The 23,267-nt window shown below is 39.4% G+C and overlaps 1 protein-coding gene across 1 annotated transcript in view; it reads left to right on the top strand.

The window, feature by feature from the left end:
- LOC132405767 (A disintegrin and metalloproteinase with thrombospondin motifs 6-like) overlaps positions 1–23,031 on the top strand; it is a 183,939-nt gene extending 160,908 nt beyond the window's left edge. The window contains exons 17-24 of the mRNA XM_059990779.1: positions 2,979–3,059; positions 6,561–6,724; positions 7,852–7,990; positions 9,194–9,323; positions 12,324–12,528; positions 17,176–17,352; positions 20,538–20,694; positions 22,336–23,031. Of these exons, the coding sequence (XP_059846762.1) occupies positions 2,979–3,059; positions 6,561–6,724; positions 7,852–7,990; positions 9,194–9,323; positions 12,324–12,528; positions 17,176–17,352; positions 20,538–20,694; positions 22,336–22,445 (1,163 nt within the window). The 3' untranslated portion in view covers positions 22,446–23,031. The remainder of the gene's footprint in view (positions 1–2,978; positions 3,060–6,560; positions 6,725–7,851; positions 7,991–9,193; positions 9,324–12,323; positions 12,529–17,175; positions 17,353–20,537; positions 20,695–22,335) is intronic.
- Positions 23,032–23,267: the final 236 nt, after the last annotated feature.

The following is a 23,267-nucleotide window of genomic DNA, read 5'->3' as shown; positions in this document are numbered from 1 at the left end:
AAAGTGATCGACCATACACTTCCCAATACTGTATTTCATCTGCCACTTCTTTGCCCATGCTCCTAATCCAAGTCCTTCTGTAGCCTCCCTATTTCCTCAAAACTACCTGCCCCTCGACCTATCTTTGTATTGCCTGCAAACTTTGCAACAAAGCCATTAATTCCATCATCCAAATCATTGTCGTATAATGTAAAAAGAATCCGTCCCTACACAGATCCCTGTGGAAAACCACTAGTTACCATCAGCCAACCAGAAAAGGCTCCCTTTATTCCCATTCTTTGCCTCTTGCCAATTAGCCATTGCTTTATCCATGTTAGAAATTCTCCTGTATTACTATGGGCTCATAGCTTTTTAAGCAGCCTTATGTGTGGCACCTTGTCAAAGGTCTTCTCAAAATCCAAGTACATAACATCAACTGATTCTCGCTTGCTTATCCTGCTTATTACTTCTTCAAAGAATTCTAACTGATTTGTCAGGCAAAATTTTCCCTTGAGGAAACCATGCTGACTACGGCCTATTTTATCATGTTCCTCCAATACCTGAAACCACATTCCTAACAACCGACTCCAACATCTTCCCAATCACTGGGGTCACACTAACTATTCTACAATTTCCTTTCCTCTGCCTCACTCCCTTCTTGAAAAGTGGAGAGGTATTTGCTATTTTCCAGTCTACCGGAATGATGCCAGAATTTAGTGATTCTTGAAAGATCACCTCCACAGTCTTTTCAATAACCTCTTTCAGAACCCTGTAGTGTATACCATCTGGTCCAGGTGACTTATCCACCTTCAGACCTATCAGTGCAGCAGAGATGAACCACTATGTTACCTGGAGTGAAGGCCTTTGGTTATGGGGAGAGATTGAGTAGACTGGGTTTATTTTCCCTGAAGCCTGAGGAGTGACCTGATAAAGGTGTATAAAATTATAAGAGGTATAGAGAGGGTAGCCTGTCAGAATTTCCTGCCCATGGTAAGGATATTAAGAACAAGAGGACAATTTTTAAGGTGATAGAATAGAATTTTAAAGGAGGCTTGAAGCAAATGTTTATTTTTTTGCCACTTAGAGTGATAGATATCTGACTCACTGCCAGATGAGATGGTAGAATCAGATACTATCAGAATCAGGTGCAGTATCACTGGTAAATGTTGTTAAATTTGTGGCACCAGCACAATGCAATACATGATAAATATTGAAAAAATGGAATTACAGTAATTATGTGTATATTAAATAATTAAGTTAAAATAGATAGTGCAAAAACAGAAATAAAAAATAGTGGTGAGGTACTGTTCATGGGTGCAATGTCCATTGAGAAAACTTAAAAGAGGGGAAGAAGCTGTTCCTTAATTGCTGAGTCTGTGCCTTCAGGCTTCTGTACCTCCTTCTGATAGTAACAATGAGAAGAAGACATGTCCTGTGTGATGGGGGTCCTTAATGAAGAACGCTGCCTTGCTGAGGCACTGCTCCTTGAAGATGTTTTGAGTACTATGGAGGCTAGTACCCATGATGGAGCTGACTCACTTTTCAATTTTCTTTGATCTTGTGTAGTAATTCCCACATACTAGACAGTAATGCAGCCAGTCAGAGTGCTCTGTATGGTACAATTGTAGAAGCTTTCGAGTCTTTTAGGTGACAAAACAGATCTACTCAAACTCCTAAGGAAGTAGAGCCATTATCTTGCCTTCTTTATAACTGCATCAAAATGTTGCAACCACTACATTTCAGAGACAGACAGTAACTTAAATAAACTAGGCATAGAAGGATACAGACCTAATATCAGCTAAGGGTATTAGTGTGGCTAGCCAAAAGGGTTGACATGGACAAAGTGGGCCGTAGGGCCGATTTCTGTGCCAAACAATTCCGTGACTAAGACTGCAATAAAAGATGTCTCTATTTAGTGTCTCATCTCAAAGTTGCCACATCTCACAGTATAGAATTCCTTCTGAGTCGTACTTAAGTGCCAGCAGCATAGGTTTTTATGATTGATTCTGTAGAAAAAGTTTTGTACCTACAAATTTTATCTCTCAGGGGCAAAAATAGTATAGCAGAACTAAAATTGACCACTATATTAGGGTCTGGTTAAAAATGAAATTAAAGTTCCAAAGTTGCATTAATATCTTCTTGTGAAACCTTCTCTTTGTGTCCCACCTCTTTAGACACCATAAATCAGTTAACTGACTTCCAGTGAGAGTTCTCTTGCTGAGACCATAGGAGAATTGTCTTCTAGAACAACTGGAAAACAAACAGATATGTTCAGCCATACTGAGAGATGCACTTATGTACTTTTTGACTTATGTTGTTGGATTCTGATGTTTCTAATCCAAGGTTCTTTCGGAAGTCAGGAAAGAGACACAAAATCTATTGCTTCGTGATTGTTTTATTAAATGCTAATAGAAGAGAATTGAAAAACAGACAGTAATAGAGGTCTGGTGAGTGAAGGGAGAGAGAAACAAAAAGATACCGGGGCCTCATGGTCAGCACTTTTTATACCCCACAGTGAAGGAGCATTCCATTCAAATCTGTAAATAAAAGTTAACCAATCAGATAGCCCCTATTCAAATAATGCAACACCAGAGAAGCTTCCAAAATGATATCAAGAACACGAACCACTAGGGGACAAACTGAACAATTGCATATACAGACTATGACACTAACGAACAGTAACAGTGGTTATATAAATTACAAGCAAGTAATTAATTGTAAAGCTGCAAAGAAAATAACAAACAGTCTAATTCAACAAAGTCTTTGTTGCATCTTATGTGAAAGAAGTATGGAGCATGCAGCTTGTTAGATGACTTGGTGAACATGTAAGAAATCACATTAAAGTACTTAAGTAAGAAGAAGCCCTTCTGTCGATTGTAAGTTATATTGACGTTATTTTAATAACTATACACAGAATAGTGTAACTATATGAAAATGTGTTCCATGGTGAACTATTCCACTAAATAATTTTGATAACTACATAAATATGGTTCTTTCAGGTTATGTCGAAGTTATCCATATTCCTAAAGGATCAGTCCACATTGAGATTAAAGAACTAAATGTATCTCAAAACTACCTTGGTAAGTTACAGTCACTTTTAAAAAAATAGCAACAGGGTTTTCTCTGTATGTACTAGACAGCTAAGTCTTCTCACCAAACGGTGTTATTTAACCAAAGTGTGTAGTTGAATCTTTACCCAACTTGTTTAGATGATGCACTGATGTGTCTTGTCTGAAGTATGATACATGTAATTGAAAAATAATGGAGGCCTGCATCACCCATGCTACGTCACTCTATTCCTTTATGAAACATATTTTCATAAATTGAAAATTTAAAACAATATGCAGATACTGGAAATATAATATTAAAACTTAACATACCAGTTATCAGATCAGGCAGCATCTATAGCACAAGAAACGAGTCAATTCACAAGCCCAGTATCTACTTACAAACAAGAGAAAATCTGCAGATGCCGGAAATCCAAGCAACACAGACAAAATGCTGGAGGAACTTAGCAGCCAGGCAGCATCTATGAAAAAAATATACAGTCGATATTTCAGGCTAAGGCCCTTCAGCAGGACTGGAGAAAAAAGATGAAGAGTAAATTTTAAAAGTGGGGGAGGGAAGTGAAAAGCACAAGGTGATAGATGAACCTGGGAGGGAGAGGAATGAAGTAAAGAGCTGGAAAGTTGATTGGTGGAAGAGATACAGGGCTGTGGAAGGGGTAGTCCAATAGGAGAGAACGAAAGGCCATGGAAAAAGAGAAGGGGGAGGAGCACCAGAAGGAGGCAATGGGCATGCAAGGAGATCAGTTGTGAAAGGGAAAAGGGATGAGAGAGAGTGGGTGGGGCAGCCATTACTGGAAGTTCGAGAAATCTATGTACATGCAATCAGGTTGGAGGCTACCCAGACAGAATGTAAGTTGTTTTTCTGACCTGAGTGTGGCCTCATCATGACAGTAGAGGTGGCTATGCATTGACATATCGAAATGGGAAGTAGAATTAAAATGAGTAGCCACTGGGAGATCCAGCTTTTCTGGCGGACAGAGTGTAGGTGCTCGGTGAAACAGTCTCCCAATGTACATTAGTTCTCACTGATACATAGGAGGCCACACCGGGAGCACCAGATACAGTATATAACCCCAGCAGGTCCACAGTGAAGTGTTGTATCACTGTGAAGGACTGTTTGGGGCCCTGAAAGGTAGTGAGGGAGGAGGTGTAGGGGCAGGTGCATGTGTCCCAGAGCAAGATTTCCCAGTGGCCACCCATTTTAATTCCACTTCCCATTCCCATACTGATATGACAATCCATGGCCTCCTCTACAGTTGCAATGAGGCCACAATCAGGTTGGAGTAACAACAACTTGTATTCAGTCTGGGTAGCCACCAACCTGATGGCACGAACATCAATTTCTTGAACTTCCGGAAATGGCTGTACCCACCCACTCCTTCACCATTCCCATCCCTTTTCCCTCTCTCACTTTATCTCCTTGCCCACCCATCGTCTTCCTCTGGTGCTCCTCCCCAATTTTCTTTCTTCCATGGTCTTCTGATCTCTGCTATTGGACTCCCCCTTTCCCAGCCCTGTATCCCTTTCACCAATCAACTTCCCAGCTCTTTACTTCATCCCTCCCCTTCAGGTTTCACCCATCACCTTGTGTTTCTCTCTCCCTTCCCCCACCTTTTAAATCTACCCTTCATTTTTTTTTCTCCAGTCCTGCCGAAGGGTCTCGGCCCAAAACGTCAACTGTACATTTTTCCATAGATGCTGTCTGGCCTCCTGAATTCCTCCAGCATTTTGTGTGTGTTACCAGTATCTACTTTTCTCTTTTTTTATTTTCTCTGATATTTATGCTAGTGAATCTTTACTGTTTTTATTTCAGAATCCTATGTCAGCAGAAACAATTGTTCTTGATGTTTCATTTCTATAACCCAAGCTTTCTGATGAATTCGAACCAACATATTATTTTCTTAGTATGCAGTACCATATTTTGTATCTTATAATAGTGATCCAAATCATCAAGGTCTTTCCCTGCCTCTCATGCAATTTTCACCATAGCTCACCATTCAGCCTAAACATTAATAAAGATGTCCAACCCAACAACTGAATGTAAAATACAAGTTGTGTTTGTGTATCCCTCTAAAGAAACTGGACACTATTTATTATTGTCAACAATTCAATTTTACATTTCTTTGGTAAATTCAAAATTTATCCAATCAATTCCTTTGGTGCTGCCTTCATATTAATTTTTTTTACTAGATTGATTATGCTTAGTCCTAGAAGTATTTTGTTCTTTCAGTAATGTATTTTGGCTGAATAACTAATAAATGATAATCATGAACTTTAGTGTTTATCAGCCTTTATCACCTTTCTCAGTAACATCTTGTATTTCTGCTGCTCTCTAAATGTAGTGTAATGTTCTAAGGCAGTTCACAATGTGTTGTCAGCAAAATTTGGTACATAATGAAAATGTTAGATCAGATGGCTAAATGATCTTTGAAGATGACAGTTTATATGGACCTTCTTAAAAAAGGGAGAAGAAGAGCTTTAGTAGGGCACAACTAGGCACTTGCGTGTATGCAGGGACTGATGACTGTTTTGAAACAATTCATCACAGGAATGTTGAAGGGGCCAGAATTAAAACAGGACGGATACCTTGAGATGGTTAGAACATAGAACACTACAGTACAGTAGAAGCCTTTCATCCACAATGCTGTGCACTTCTTAACTTACTATAAGATTAATCTAATCCTTCCCTCCTACGTCTCCCTCCATTTTTCTATCATCTATGTGACTTAATATCTAAGAGTTTTGTGAATGTCCCTGGTGCAGCTGCACCACCCCGGGCAGAGCATTCTACACACTCACCACATACTGTGCACATCCCTCTATGCTTTCTTCCGATCACCTTAGAACTACTATTTTCCCCAATAATAGCCATTTCTGTCATGGGAAAAAAAGCACTGGATATCCGCTTGATCTATGCCTCTCATCATCTTGTACAATTCGAAAAGGTCCCCGCTCATCCTCCTTCAATCTAAAAAGAAAAATCCTAGCTTGCTCAATCTATCCTCATAAGACATACTTTCTAATCCAAACAGCATCCTGGTAAATCTCTGATCCTTCCTATAATTAGGCAACCAGAACCGAACACAATGTACTCAGTGTGTTCTAACCAGTGTTTTATAGAGTTGCAATATTACTTCATGACTCTTGTACTCAATCCTCAGATTAGTGGCCAACATACCATATATACTCTTTACAGCCCATCAACTTGCACAGTAACTCTGAGGAATCTAAAGACATGGGCCCAAGATCCCTCTGTTCCTACACTGCTAAGAATCTTGCCATTAAACCTGCATTCTGCCTTCAAATTCAGCATTCCAAGGTGAATCACTTCGAACTTTCATGTTGGAATGTGAAAGGTTCCAGGTTAAACTCCACCTGCATCTTATCAATGTTCTGTTGTAACCTAAAATGTCATGAAATTTGTTGTTTTGTGGCAGCATTACAGTGCAAAGCATAAATTATTGTTACCACAATAAATAAATATAATTGATACTGTTTCATTTTCTTTCTTAGCACTGAAATCTGACAGTGATGAATACTTTGTTAATGGTGGCTGGTCCATTGATACACCACAGGAGTTCAATATTGCTGGGACTGTCTTCCATTATAAGAGACCAGATGATGAGCCTGAGTCTCTAGAAGCATTAGGACCTACTAATGCAAGTCTTTTTCTTATGGTAATAAATCTTTTCTTCATAGTTCAGATGATGCTTTGAAACAGTTTGTTTAAAGCTGATTGTTATTAACCAGAGCAAGCTATTATTTACAGTCAGACAGACAGACATAATTTATTGATCCCGAGGGAAGTTGGGTTTTGTTACAGCCGCACCAACCAAGAATAGTGAAGAAATATAGCAATATAAAACCATAAATAATTAAATAATAATAAGTTAATCATGCCAAGTGGAAATGAGTCCAGGACCGGCCTATTGGCTCAGGGTGTCTGACTCTCCGAGGGAGGAGTTGTAATGTTTGATGGCCACAGGTAGGAATGACTTCCTATGATGCTCAGTGTTACCTTCCAAAATAAATCTTAAAAGCATTTTGTTTCATTAATTTTTCTAAATACTTCTCATGCAAGTTTGTTCTTGTAGTCATTTGTCTAAATGGCATAGTCATTTACAGGAAATAGTGTTAATGACAATTGTTTTTATGTATGGAGATTAGAGTGGAGTTCCCATTATGGATTTGGTCAGGAAACTGGAACAAGATGCCCCCAAAGTTGCATTGGTTAATTTAAAATAGGTTTACCTGAGCACTGGTGGAGATTGGTCTCTGCCAAAGGAGGTGTAAGGTGCTCCTTCCTTCCACTAGCCTGCAGATCATCCTTGAGAAAGGTGTAGCACCTGTTTAGCCACTACCCCACCTTTCAATCAGGATCATGTGAAGCCATAGGAGCAGGTGGTGAATGGTCGTATGAGTTGCTGGTGCATATCACAAGTCCTGGTTATGCGGCCATTGACACCAGGCAGACAATCTCTGACGAGTATTGATAATGGCTGGGGTTACCTGTCTTGTAAAGACACTGTCCAGAAGAACGCAATGGCAAACCACTTTTGTAGAAAAATTTGCCAAGAACAATCATGGTCATGGAAAGACCATGATTGCCCATGTCATATGACACATAACAAATGAACAATTACCTGAGACAACATTAAAATGCATTTGAACAATACAGATATCTTCTTTGCACCATAACAATCAGGCAATATAACAGGATGTAATTATTTATTTCTTTAAAATATATTTATTGATATATTTGAATGTGGCATTTTGTACCTAACCTTACTTTTTTCTTATTCAGGTGCTGGTACAAGAGGAATATCAGAGTATTCATTACAAATTTAATGCACCCATCATACTCACAGGTGCTGGTGACTCACTGACAAACTACGCATGGCACTATTTTCCGTGGTCCAAGTGTACTGCAATCTGTGCAGGAGGTATGAAGTACCAACATATCAACAGTAACCACGATTATGATGGATGCAGTTGGATAGGGAATGCCAAATGTATGACCATAATTGGGTGAATATGCCTAACTTCAGTGTTGGTGTTATTGTGCCAACAAGTAGCTATAGCAGTTGCATTCACCACCTCATAATATAGATTCATAGAGTAATGCAGAACAGAAACAGGCCCTTCAGCCCAAATAGCACATGCCAATCCCAGCATTCTATTTGCTAGTCCAAAATGCCTGCAAATAGCTCATAACTCTCCAAGACACCCCCCTTTTATTAAATGTTTGCAATTATATCTTCCCACTTTGACCATTTCCTCTGACAGATCATTCCAGGTATTCACTACCTTCAGTGTAGAGATGTTACCTCTCAAGTCTCTTTATCTCCCCTCTTGTATCTGTGCTCTGGACTCCCCAACCCTGTAAAGACTTTGACCCTCCAGTTATCCATACCCTTCATGATTTTAGAAGCTTCTATGAGGTCATCCTCACTCTACATTCCAGGGAACAAAGATCCATTATGGCCAACTTTTCCCCATAACTAAGGCTTTTTAGTCCAGACAGCATCCACATAAATCTGTTATGCCCCAGTGATAACCAGGCCTGTGCACATTTACTCTGAGAATCTCTTTCTCTCCATTATCCTGTCGTGCACCAAATGACTAGACCATCAGATTGTAAAAGCCCTGTTTACTTCTTATTGAGTTTAATATGTAACAGTAAACAACACAACACTCACTATAAACCTAAAGGAAATGCATGCACAGCAAACAATCTGATTTTGAATGACCCTGTTAATTTTTAATCTCCAGATTAATTTCAGCATTTTCAAGATTCAAATTTCAAGATTGTTTTATGTTATTTCCAGTGCACAAGTGTAAAGGAGAACAAAATAGTTGTTACTCTGGATCCGAAGCAACACAAAAAAAAAACACACTAAGATATACATGCACTATGTAAGATAGCTTATATGCAGAGATTGATTGTATGTCCATAAAGTGTTGCTAAACACAGGAGTGTCTGGAGATAATGTGACCGGCAGGCAATGATAAGGGTTAAGGGTGTGAATTGTAGAAATTACAAGAACCATTGACCTGGGCCAAGAGGGCTTTTAAAAGATAGTCTCCAGTACTGATAGTGTACCATTAAAGTTTACTGATCACTACATTTTATCATTTCTGAATAGGCATACAGGAACAACCTGTTGTGTGCAAGAAATTGGATGATAATTCTGTTGTTTCTACCCATTACTGTAACAATGAAAACAAGCTTCCAGAGAAACAACGTGCTTGCAATACAGAGCCATGTACATCAATGTAAGTAGTACAGGAAGTATACCAAGTGAAATAACTCCTGAAGATGAAAAAGTAATAACCAGTAAATTATCATGATCCATAATGCTTACTTACATGGTACTTTGGCCATTCTAATCACTGATTGATACTATGACTAGCCTTGCAAAGCTTCAAAGATTTAGTTTTCAACTAAATTTGTTCTTAACTGTTTTAAGCATAAAATACAAATATGCAGTGAATACTTATAAATGAAATTCATATTTGAAGGTGGTGAACGCATGTTCAGCAATAACATTCAAAGATAACACACACAAAATGCTGGATCAGGCAGCATCTAAGGGGAAGAACAATATTTCAGGTCAAGACCATTCATTTCCATACATACTGCCTGACCTTCTGAGTTCTCCAACATTTTGTATGGGTTGCTCTAGATTTGTAGCATCATTCCAGCAGAATCTCTTGTGTTTAACATTCAAAGATAACTGGATTAAGACTTGATTGAAAAACATGCAGGGCTATAAGGGAAGGACTGAATAGCTGTGTTCAAGAACCAGCTATTGTATGGCAAACTGCATGGAGGTAGCTTATTCTTGTTGCAGAGTATTCTTTCAGCTCTTGCAAGGAATTTCTAGACATAATTTAAATTAAAGTTAATGGAAATACTCGTATCTGAATGAGTATCCTTAACCTACTTTTGAACCGGAAACCAAGCCACTGAATAGTTGAGATTAATCCCTGGTATACACAGTTCCCCAGACAAACTTTTACATGTTCTACTTGGTCTGAAGTTAGAGACATTATTTTGATGAGTAGATGAAACCAATGGTTGCACTTTGATGAAAGGTCCAAATATAGAAGGTGATGCAGCAATCAGGTTTCTTGCAATTACAAGAAAAATGTCCAAGACAATCACTCCTTACATTTGTTAGACTGCACGCCATCAGGTCCTGACCATTGGAAGGTGATCTTGGGCTGAAGGCGTTTGTACTTAGAATGTTTTATTCTGCTCTGTGAGGCAACGTGAACCTGGAGTGTTTCAATGGGCTCCAAAGTGTAATTGAAGCCAGTCTTCCTCTGAAACAGCAAATAATCTACTGGAGGAACTCAGCGGGTCGAGCAGCATCTATGGAAGAAAATGGACAGTCGACATTTTGGAGACCCTTCATCTAGACCAGGGGTTCCTAACCTTTTTTTTAATGCCATAGACCAATATCATTAAGCAAGGGATCCATAGATTCCACATTGAGAAAACACTGATTTAGACTCAAATGAAGGGTCTGAACCCAAAACATCAACTGTTTATTTCCCTCACAAATGCTGCCTGGCCCATTGAGTTCTTCCAACATTTTGTTTATTCCTCTGAGCTCTCCTCATTCTGCTTCCTTATCCCCATAGTGAGAATCTCCCAAATTTATCCTTCATTATTGATGTATTTATAGGATGTGAAGGTCACCAGTAAGACTTGCATTCATCAAACATCCTGAGTTGTCTTTGGAGAGGTGGCAGTGATTTCTTTGATTCAGTTACTTCTGTTTTACAAACAGATTAAGACTGGATTATGACTCAGTACCATTCCTATTGTCTCATTCACTGCCTCTCCCAGCATATCTTTCCTGGTGCCACTATATGCTGTTTGTTTTCCTTATCCATGCTGGCAGTTGTCCAGTAACAAAAGGTCTGACTTATATGTTGAAATTTCCTTGGTGTCTCGCTATTATGGAGAAAGATTTCAGTGTTGCCCACCTGTGCCATTCCTGCTCTTAGTGTTGGATTCTGATGTTTTTTATATAGGGTTGTTTTGGAAGTCAGGAAAGAGGCACAAAACTTTTTGCTTCAGGATTGTTTTATTAAATGTTAATAGAACAAAGAAAGTTGATATTGGACAGTGATAGAGGTCTAGTAAATGAAGAGGATGAGAGGCAAATGATAGTGCTACTGCATGCTCAGTGTCTTTTATACCCATAGAAAAGAAAGATTCCATTCAAATTTGTAAGTAAGTCAACCAATCAGGAAGCCCCTATTCAAATAATGCAGTACCAAAGAAGCTTCCAAAACTTTCTAGATTCATACAAATGTAATCATTAGAGGACACACTGAACAACTGTATGTACATACCTTGGCTACTAGGAAACATACAAGACAGTTACATGTATATAAGTAATTGTATAGAACACAAGCAGGTAAGCAAAGAAAATGACAAACAGTCTAATCTAAGAATTAAACAGTCTGATCCAGCATTGGTTAAAGTCAGGTCTTAAATTTTCAATAGTCATTTACACTCTCTAGATGTGTCTGACTGCCCAATAACCAAATGTTGCAGAAGCAGAAATATAGACTGGCTAATCCCACACATCTGCCTTTACTCCATCCTCCCAGCACCATAACAAGGATATGTTATCCTTCCCCTTGTCCTTACCTACAACTCTGTGAGCCTCCGTATGCAATACACCATTTTTGTAACTTCCTCCATCTACAATGGGACCCTACCTCCAAGTCTTAGACCTCACCTAGAATACATAAATTATGGCTTCACATTTAGCTTCTGTAAGAATCATTGCCTCAGACTCCAATCTCAGCTGCATCCTCTATTCTGTTCCTAAAATTTAATTCCACAGATTTAAATGGAACTGAATTTCAGCAGTGAAGTAGAATGTACAGCCAGTACTTCATAATGTGCTGTGCTCTGCCAACTGCCAATAGGTTCCCAGACAGGGAATATTATTTATGCCAACCAACCATTCACTGAAGCCAGATAACAGCAACGTCAGACAATGAAAAATAATCTGTGATTTGTTTGAAAGTAAAATACAGCAGAAAGTAGTGTAAATTTTCAGCTGGTCAGATAGCATCTATGTCAAGTTTTCATAATAATTTATATGTTCCAATCAAAGGTCATTGATCTGAAACTCTTTGCCCACAGATGCTACCTGACCTGTTAAGCATTTGAACAATTTTCTGTTTTTAGTCACTTGTCAGGATGTATGGACCAATAACAAAGTAATTTGTTTCACACTTTTCCAGCTGGATTGTAGGTGACTGGTCTGAATGCAGTAGGTCCTGCAATGGTGGACTTCGTACTCGAGATGTCATGTGCGTCCAAAAAGTCAGTGCCTCTGAGGAAAAAGTACTGGATGATAGTTACTGTACAAAAGAACGCCCCACAATAAAGGAAAGTTGCAATAACCACACCTGTCCACCTGAATGGGTTCCTCTCGATTGGTCTGAGGTAATGTGTGCTTTATTATAATTGGATGTTAAGTATCCAAATAGAGGTATGTTTGTGAAGTTAATGAAATACTCAGGTGAGGCACAATGGTATTTAATTGAAAATCAATGGAAGTAATTTTAGAATAAAAGTCCCAAACATCAGAACTGATGGAACTATAATGCAATCTCAACAATTTGAAGTGTAAAACATGTTTTCTGCCTCATTCCCTGCCCCACAGTTTGCACATGATCCGTTTGCTGTATTGAGAAATCATCTTGAAGATATTTTGGGTTAATCGCGCTCATAAATGATATTTGACTCCACATGTCAGCAGTCTGAGATTGGGTTGAATTGCCTGAATGGCTATAAAGCATTTAGAACATAAAACAATACAGCACAGAACAGGCCCATGATATTGTTCCCACTTTTTAATCTAAGATTATTCCAACTCTTCAATCCCACGTAGCTCTCCATTTTACTTTCATCCATGTACTTACACATGCACATTTCACTGAATCTAGCTGCAAGAGCAGACAGAGTTCTGAAGAAGGCATTTAGCATGCTCACCTTCATCAGTCTTGGGCATCGAGTTTAAGGGTAGGGACATTATGTTCAAATTAATAAGTTGTTAGATATGTCGCATTTGTGAGTATTGTGAATGGTTTTGGTCACTCTGTCACAGAAAAGACATTGTCAAGCTGCAGAGAGTGCAGAAGACATCTTTATTCCCTGGAGCACAGGAGAATGAAGGGGTAACCTCATAGTGTTAATAAAATCAGGAAGGGTGTGGTTAAAATGGATAGTCATAGTCTTTTCTCCAGGTTCGAGAAGTCCAAAACTAAAGGGCACCGATAGAAGATAAAGGGAAGAGATTTAAAAGAGATCTAAGAAATAATTCTTTTCATTGAGAAAAGTGAATACCTGGAATGAGGAACCAGAGGAAGTAGTTGAAATTGGTGCAATTGGAACATATAAGAGGTATTTGGATAGGTACGTAAAAGGGAGGGGCTTGGAGGGCTATGGACCAAACGCAGGCATCTGGGATTACCAGGGAGGATGCTGCGGTCAGCATGGACTCTATGCCTCAAACTCCCCGCTCTTTCCTTAGCTGTTCAAATACATATTGTGTAATATTTCTTCAGGAAATATCATCCACCCTTTTTCTGACCACTTGCCAATTTCCGGCTTATTCTGCAGTTCCTTCCAGTTCTATTTTAATAAAAGGAACTTGAGTAAACTATTTCACCCCTAAAACCTATTTCCAATTCAAATTGAATCACTTCTGCCCCATTTTTCATTACAAATTTTGCTGTCTTTTGATCATTTCAGTCAAATTTATGAATTTGTGGAGTTGTAGATTTGTACAAGGTATTGGTGATGTTGCATTTGGAAGACCATATTCAGTTTCGGTCACCTTGCTGTAGAAAAAGATGTCATTAAGCTGGAAAGACTGCAGAGGAGATTTATGAGGATATTGCCAGGACTAGATGGAATCAATGGAGAGAGGTTGAGCAGGTTGGGGCTTTTCTCATTGTTGCGTAAGAGAATTAAATGATCATATAGAGGTTTAAGAAACTTGAGAGGCATAGACAGGATCAGTGCAAACAGTCTTTTTATCTAGAGTTTGGAAATCAGGAACTAGAGGGCATAGGTTTAAGGAGAGATGGGAAAGATTTAGACCATAAGACCATAATTTAATAGGAACCTGATGGACAACCTTTTCATCCAGAGGGTGTTCCGTATACGGAATGAACTGCCAGAGGAAGTGGTTGAGGCAAATACAGTAACAATATTTAAATGGCTCTTGGACATGAACATAGTTAGGAAAGATTTGTAGGGTTTCCCAATCTTTTTTATGCCACAGACTGTTTTCATTAACCGAGGGGTCCGTGGACCCAAGGTTGGGAACCCCTGGTTCAGAGAAATATGGACCAAACACAGGCAAATGGGATTATTATAGATAGAATATTGGTCAGCATGGACAGTTGGATCAAAGGACCTATTTCTATGCTGTAGGACTTTCTGACACTGTCCTTTAATCTTCTGAATTCTGGCATTTAGGTGGCTTTATTCTCAAGTTGCAATCAAAAAGTGTCAAAATTAATTTCTCTCCAGTTATAATATTGCTGATCACCCTTTTACTTGAAACAGTGTGCTTTGCTACATACAGACCCAAAAAAATTCAGCAAAACAATCTAATTGCTCCCCCCCCATAGGCCTCCACTGTTCAGGGTCATCCATGGATGTTTCGTCCTAACTGTCTAGGTACACAAGCCAGGTCAGTACAAATGGCGAGCAAGAAAAAAAGCAAAAATAATAATTATAAATAAATAATAAACATTGAGAACATGAGATGAAGTGAATTTGAAAGTGAATTCTTAGGTTGTGGGAATAGTAAGGGTGTGAGTGAAGTTATCCCCACTGGTTTAAGAACCTGATGGTTGAGAGATAATAACTTCCTGAACCTGGTGGTGTGGGTCCTGAGGCTTCTGCACCTTCTTCCTGATGGCAGCAGCGAGAAGAGCGCATGGCCTGGGTGGTGGGAATGATGGATGCTGCTTACCTACGATAGCATCCATGTAGATGTACTCAGTGGTGGGGAGGGCTTTGCCCTTGATGGATTGGGCCGTATTTACTACTTCTTGCAGGATTTTCTATTCAAAGGTGTTGGTGTTTCCATACTGGGCCATGATGCAACTAGTCAATATATTATCCACTGCACATTTATAGAAGTTTGTCAAAATTTTTGATGACATGCTGAATCTTCGCAAACATGTTGGACCCAGGATGGAGTCTCTGAAATAATAACACTGGGGAATTTAAAGTTGCTGAACCTCTACACCTGACATAGGTCACTGTCCAGAGCACGCCATTTCCACTTACCCAAAACTTGGGATATTTTTACCACCTTGCATAAAATTGACTTTTTCTTCTAATTGTATTATTTCTTGTAAAAATAGTGTATAATTTATGTTTAATTTGTTCTTGTGAATGCTGCTGGTCTAATACTATGTACCTGTGATGTTACTTAAAATAAGTTTTTCATTGCATTTTTGCATATGACAATGTACAATCTTCTATATGATGGCGTGCAGAGGCAATGACATCAACACAGGTGATACCATCAGACTCAACTGATTAGAAAGGCTGGCCCTGTTATAGAAGTCAAACTGGACACACTGGAGGCTGTGGCAGAACAAAGGATCCTCTGGAAAATCCTGGCAATTCTGGACAATGTTTCTCACCCTCTGCATACCATCTTGGCTGAACAGAGGAGCACTTTTAGTTAATAGACTAAGAACACTGCGCTGCTCCAAAGAGCACTATATGAGGTCATTCTTATCCTCGACCACTAGGTTCTACTATGAGTCAACCTATAGCTGGCAAGTGATGACCCCACTCCTGTTAGACTACTACTAATCTTTGTTTACCAGAGCTCTGTTTAGGTCTATTTACCACATCCTGCTATTGTGGGCTCCCTGTGCAATACTGCCATCACTTCTTCTCTGGGTACTATGAATGTGCACCCCTTACTGTATACTTTACCATTGCACTACCATCTTATCGGTGTGAACTTGGATATCTTGTAAATCTTGTAATCTTTGACTTGTAAATCTTGTACATTATTTTTAAAGGTAACTTTATTTTTATTCTGCAAACACGAGGAAATCTGCAGATGCTGAAAATTCAAACAACACACACAAAATGCTGGTGGAACACAACAGGCCAGGCAGCATTTATAAGGAGAAGCACTGTCGACGTTTCGGGCCGAGACCCTTCATCAGGACTAACTGAAAGGAAAGATAGTAAAAGATTTGAAAGTAGTGGGGGGAGGGGAAATGCGAAATGATAGAAGACCGGAGGGGGTGGGACGAAGCCGAAAGCTGGAAAGGTGATTGGCGAAAGTGATACAGAGCTGGAGAAGGGAAGGGATCATGACGGGAGGCCTCGGGAGAAAGAAAAGGTGGCGGGGGGTGGGGGGGGAAGCACCAGAGGGAAATGGAGAACAGGCAAACAACTAAATACGTCAGCCAACCTGCTACGCCTCCAACCTGATGGCATGAATATTGACTTCTCTAACTTCCGTTAATGCCCCTCCTCCCCTTCTTAGCCCATCCCTGACATATTTAGTTGTTTGCCTGTTCTCCATCTCCCTCTGGTGCTTCCCCCCCCCCCCACTTTCTTTCTCCAGAGGCCTCCCATCCCATGATCCTTTCCCTTCTCCAGCTCTGTATCACTTTCGCCAATCACCTTTTCAGCTCTTAGCTTCATCCCACCTCCTCCGATCTTCTCCTATCATTTTGCATTTCCCCCTCCCCCCACTACTTCCAAATCTCTTACTATTTTTCTTTTCAGTTAGTCCTGACGAAGGGTCTCGGCTGGAAACGTCGACAGTGCTTCTCCTTATAGATGCTGCCTGGCCTGCTGTGTTCCACCAGCATTTTGTGTGTTTGTTTATTTTTATTCTTTATTCTTTCTTACTTCTCTTCTAATATTTGTATATCGGTGCACTTGCAATGCTACTGTGACACTAATTTCCTTTGGGATCGGTAAAGTATCTAAACTAGACTTCAACTTTCTCTTGATAATTGCATGCAACAAACAAAAAATAAGCAAATGTGCAGCATGTTCTTAAATGTTAATGCCTTTTTCTTTTTTTAACAGTGTACGCCAAGCTGTGGAATAGGTTTCCGCCACCGCATTGTACTTTGTAAAAGCAGTGATTTCACTGTGACGTATCCAGCTTCACGTTGCCCTGTGCACGCCAAACCTCCCATCCGAATGCGGTGTACTTTACAGCGCTGTCCACCACCTCGCTGGGTAGCAGGCGAATGGAGCCCGGTAATCAGTACAGTGATGTGTGCTTGTTGTATCTCCCAGAGAAATGTGATAGGACCAGTTACAAATTAGATAAACATTCAAATTTTCGATAGATCAGATATCAATTAAAAATAGCAATCACCCAAGTAAGGCAATGGAGACAAAAACTATTGAGATTACGTGGGTGCTGTCATCGGAAATCATATGTACTTCAAATTTAGTTTTCATTGTATTTTTACATTTGTTTGCAACACCTTAGTTCATGTTACAGCTTTTATGTTGTTTCTTTTGGCTGTCCAGGTAACGTGAGCTTTGATTTGAGTGTCAAATTAAATATTGTGTTCTAATTCATATCGTTTAAATAACCATGCAAGAAGAGATAAATATATATTCACTTTGAAAAATCTATTCAATAGGACATCATCTTGAGATTATATTATAACATGTTGTCCATGTTAGTGTTCCTTGCCAGGAATTCTAGTTAATCAAGAACTTTAGTATGAAAACCTGTCACACACAAAGTCCTGTTCTCCAATTACATAATGCACCAACTATTTAGTTCCTTGTTGCATGTGCATGACTTTCAAGATGACTAAAAACTGCTGCCTTATTGAACCCTCTTTTCAGACCCATACAGGGCTGTTAGAAATCCATTCTGAATCCTGCCCCTGATGCACTTGATCCTCAACCCAAAGATTTGTGGCCATTTAACTCAGTGATTCAGGAGACTAAAACTACCCGACCCAATGGCAGTGTTTTGAAGAGTCCATGGTCTAGCCAAATGAGTTATGGCAAATTTTAAAATTTTACATTTTTGAAGAATATTGAAGAGCCCTTTCCCAGGCAGTCTTTGTGTGTTCTCATCTATAGCCTTCCCCCTGCCTGAACTGCATTACCTCAGCAACCTCTCTAGAAATGAGTTTTTAAAATGTCAAACAATTCCAACTATTATGATCAATTGGACCCCACACCGTTCTGGGTGCACAATCTACCCATGGTCTCCTCACAGCATTATCAGCTCAGGCTTGGCTCATTCACCTCTTGATATAAAATTGTAGAAATGATCTGTTTTGTCAAAGCAATAACTAAATTTAATATCAAACTAAAAAATAGCTGAAAAAGAAGCAAACTAAATAATCAATATTTATCAATAGTTAAGGTTGATATTTAATTAATATCAAACTAAAAATTATTCTATTGACATACATAATGTTAATAAATTATGAATTATTGAATTAATGAAACCACAAACAGAAACCAAGTGTAGAGACCAGGCTAAGCTTTGATGGTGCAACTTATAACTTTGGCATTGTAGGTTGAGATGTTAAACTAAGGTTATTTATGCGCACTTATTTTAAAAACAGGTAATTCTCATGTGATATTCAACACTTAACCAACCTCACCAAGAACATAAAATGTCACTCATCTTTGTTATAGAGTGTGCCTCACTGCACTCTGCATTAATTTGTAGTACATTATATAACCATCAACTGGACACTTCCTGACTACTTGCATCCACATATATGAGGCTACTGAACAATACAGCAGGAAACATGGACAGCCTTAGGAGAAAGGCAGAAAATTAAGAAGAAATTGTTAGATGCAAAGTCAACATGAGTTAAGGAAAAGCTTTAACTAGCATATACTGAAGCTAACGAGAAAGTGAAGAGACTTGTAGGAAAGGGGAGGAAAGTCTTCATGGAAGACCTTACAGAGGAGGCTGAAGCAGCAGGCAATCAAGGTGATCAAACAAATATATACAGGTTTCAAATTTGGGATGTGGAAAGTTCTGGGCCAGATCCAGTGGTCCTGTGAGAGTTAAGAATGATCTGCTTTTGCCAACTGTGAAAGGGCAAGATGCACGATGGACAGAATATTTCAGAGAATTACTGAATAGACCACCACCAAATGAAGAACCTAACATACAAGAGGGAGCAGGGGACCTCGACATCAATGCAGATCCACCCAAGAAAAAAGAGATTGGTTCTGCGATTAAATCATTAAAGAATAGCAAAGCTCCAGGACATGACAATTTGAAGGCCAAACTGTTCAAAGCTGAACCAAAATTTGCTGCGGCCATCCTGCAACTAGTGTTTACTATAAATGGGAATGGGGACAAGTATCCAAGGTCTGGCAAAGGAAGTTATTGTTAGAATCCCAAAGAAAGGAGTGCTGTGATTGCAACAACTGACATAGCATCACACTTTTGTCAGTGTCCAGCAAGATTCTTGCCAAAGTCAATGTCCAGCTGATTACAGATACTGTCAGTATGTGCTTGAGGAAAGAACAAGCTGGCTTCAGGAGAAACAGAGGCTGTGTCAACCAGCTCTTCATTCGGCAGGATGGTGGACCAAAGATGACATCCATTGCAGTCTCAGCAAATCTAGTAACATCTTCAGATCAATGAGGAACATATGGGGATCAACCAAGTACAGTGGCAACCAAGATGAAGCTGTACCAGAGCTATATTCTGTCCACACTCTTGTACAGGTAAAGATGCTGGCGCATGACAGAGAACAACCTTGCCAGTCTGTCATCATTCCACACCATGAGTCTCCAGAAGATCCTCCATATACTCTGGCCAAGGAAGATTTCCAACCATACCTTATTCCTTCAGTGTGACCAAGAGGACTCGGCCATAATCATCATGAGGAAACATTGGCAATGGATAAGGCACATGATGAGAAGAGAGACCAACACCAAAATCGAGACAGCACTTCAATGGATGCCTGGAGGGTGGAGGAAACGCGGGAGACCAAAGACAACTTGGTGCTATACTTTCGAGACTGAAATGAGGACCCTGAACCACACCTGGGGCACAATAGAGAAGATCACTAAGGACAGGCAGAGATGGAGGTGCTGCCTGGCAGCATAATAGGCAGTAACTACTAACTATGAACAATACACACAAAATGCTTTAGGAACTCAGCAGTCAGACAGCACCTAGGGAGAGAAATAAACAGTCAACGTTTCCAGTTGAGACCCTTCATCAGCACTGGAAATGAAGGGGGAGGGGAAGAAGGACAAGCTAGAGAGTGATAGATGAAGCTGGGTGGGGGAGGGGAGATGATCAGTGGAAACAGCAAAGGGCTGGAGAAGAAATGATCTGATAGGACAGGAGAGTGGACCATGGAAGAGAAGGAAGGAGGAGGGGCACCCTTTTCCCATCTTACTTGGGTTAATATCTGTATCTTGTCTCTCCTTAGTGTTCTGTTCAATGTGGTCTGGGCCAGCAGATGAGGACAGTTCAGTGCTTGACATATATTGGTCAGCCATCCATGGAATGTCCAGAATCCCTTAAACCCACAGCCATGCAGCAGTGTGAGAGCAGATGTGAAGCTCTTCCGACTGAAAATCCAGAAGGTATAACTCTATATCTTTAATTCTGTTTCCTGGTTAGAATCTATCATTATAATGATTATACTGGAAAATCTAAGCTAAATGTTCTGCAGAATGCTCTAAAGATTATAAGTAGCTTCCCTGCAATATCAATAAAAAATACGGTGAATGCTCATCAGGCAGATGTATTTGTAGAAGGAGAACAGAGCTAATGGGGCATATTATGCCAGAGACCTACTATTGAGAATATCTAATCTTACCTGGGCTGGATATAGCGGGCCTATCTCAGTGGCTTTCTGCATCCTCCTCAGCTGCTGAGATCCAAATAGAGATTAGTGCTTGCATAAGTGGTGCCAAAACTTAACGTCCTGTCAAAGTTGACTTTGAGTTTCATGTCAAACTAAAAATTGGTATTTAGAGACATTTAAAATTTTAAACAAATAATTATGATGTAAATCATTAAAATTATGAGTTCTTATATATTTTCAAAGCATTTTATAAAAAGCAAAAATTGTGTGTGTGCACGCGCACACACACACACACACACACACACACACAAATACATTTAAAACAAATTAAGTTAGAAAGACACTTTCTGCAGATATGGCTGCTGTAAATCTCACTGATTGCCATGCATTCATATATGTCTCAGCTGGAGTTCCCTGCCATCTTTATCTAGTCTTAATTTATTTATTTACTTTGCTTAAGTTTTTATTCACATGACAGTTTGGTTTGTTAACTAAATATTTTAATATAAAAGTTAGTTGTGCGACACACACAAAATGCTGGAGGAATTTAGCAAGTCAGGTAGCATTTATGTAGGGAAATAAACAATGACGATTCAACCCAGTCCTGGTGAAGGGTCACGGCACAAAAAGTCGACTGTTTATTCCCCTCCTAGATGAGGTAGTAAAATGGATTCGACATTAGCTTTACGGAAAAAGGCAGAAAGTAGTAGCAGTTTGTTGCCTCTGACTGGAGGCCCCTGAATAGTGGTGTGCCACAAAGATCGGTGCTGGTCCATTGTTGTTTGTCATCTATACCAACATTGATTGAAGAGGTTAAAATGTTATGTTGAAGTAATGTGTAAGATGTTGCTGAGGCCTAAGCTGGAGTATTGTGTGCAGTTCTGGTTACCCACCTACAGGAGTGATATCAATGAGATTGAAAGAGTGCAGAAAAAATTTACAAGGATGTCACTGAGATATAGAGAAAGGTTGAGTAGGTTAGTAATTTATTCCCTGAAGTATAGGAGAATGAAGGGAGATTTGATACAGATATACAACATGAAGTGAGGTATAGACAAGATAAATGCAAGCAGGCTTTTTACCATTGAGGTTCCCAAAAGGCATCATTTCACACTCATCAAGATTAAATTCCATTTGTCAATGCTTCCCCCCCCCCCAACTTTCTAAATGCTGAACCTTAGAGAACCTTCTTTACTATCCATAACATCACCTCTGTCCATATCTTAATAAATGGTTCAAACAATGGCATGGATTACCAAGTTTGCCAGCTGTTGCACAGTCAAGTTTATATAAATGAGCCACTCGTATTCTGTATGAAAGAGAACGGTAGAGTAATAATATAATTTTTGCTGTGTTTCTTTTCAATCAAAGTAACTCTAGTCACCAAGTTTGATCACAATTTACTTTCCTCCTACAGAATGCAAGGATGTGAATAAAGTGGCCTACTGCCCACTGGTGCTAAAGTTTAAGTTCTGTGTTAGACCATACTTCAGGCAAATGTGTTGTAAAACTTGCCAAGGACATTGATTTTCATGAAGAGATTCATCAGAAGAAAGTGTATTTCAGAGCAGTGTGGACCAAATCATGACACTTTCTATTCATTAAAAAGAAGATTGAAAAATACAATTAGCCAGCTAATGATGTGAACCAAGAAACTTCACTTGCATCATCGTAAGTCTGATCTATAACAATCATCTCATAGGTTTGTCATCCAACAAGCCACTGTCACCAAGATGTATTCACATTGCTAGACTCTATCATTCCAGCCTTCATTGTCAAATGTTGCCTTCATACAGCATGACTGTAGATTAACACACAGGCAACAAGCTATGCTAGTGCCCACTTCCTTTGTGACTCCTTGGGCTTTTCCATCATCTGAACAAGAGCTGACTGCTCAAAGAAATCTTGCCCCAGTATACGGTTGACAGCATACCTATATAATGAAAGTGCTGCTTAGCTATTAACTTGTTCACAAAGAAAATCTTTATCAAATTTTGTATTTGTTTCAATAATGGACTTTGTGAAGGGTATAAATTACCTCCATTTGTTATCCATAGTTGTGTTATTTACTGCAAAGATTTGCCAACAGCTACAGCTTTATAAACCTACCCCCCACAGCCCCTCACTCCCCCATGAGCCTTGGGTGCTGACCAGTTGCTCTCTGTAGTCTTTATGTTTTCTGGTGTTTTCACTAGGAAATTAAGCTAACTTCTTCAGTACTGAACTGTTTAATCAAGACAGTGGTAATTTTTATTCTGGGTTGCACTGCTGAAACAGTCATTAATAAAACATCTAATTGAACGAGCACAATGTAAACCAATATTAATAGACTGCAAAAAAATGACTGTG

Source organism: Hypanus sabinus, chromosome 16, assembly GCF_030144855.1.
Source record: "Hypanus sabinus isolate sHypSab1 chromosome 16, sHypSab1.hap1, whole genome shotgun sequence".
Classification (NCBI taxonomy): Eukaryota; Metazoa; Chordata; class Chondrichthyes; order Myliobatiformes; family Dasyatidae; genus Hypanus; species Hypanus sabinus.
The sequence above is the reverse complement of the archived record's forward strand: the minus strand, read 5'-3'. Positions and strand labels throughout refer to the sequence as shown.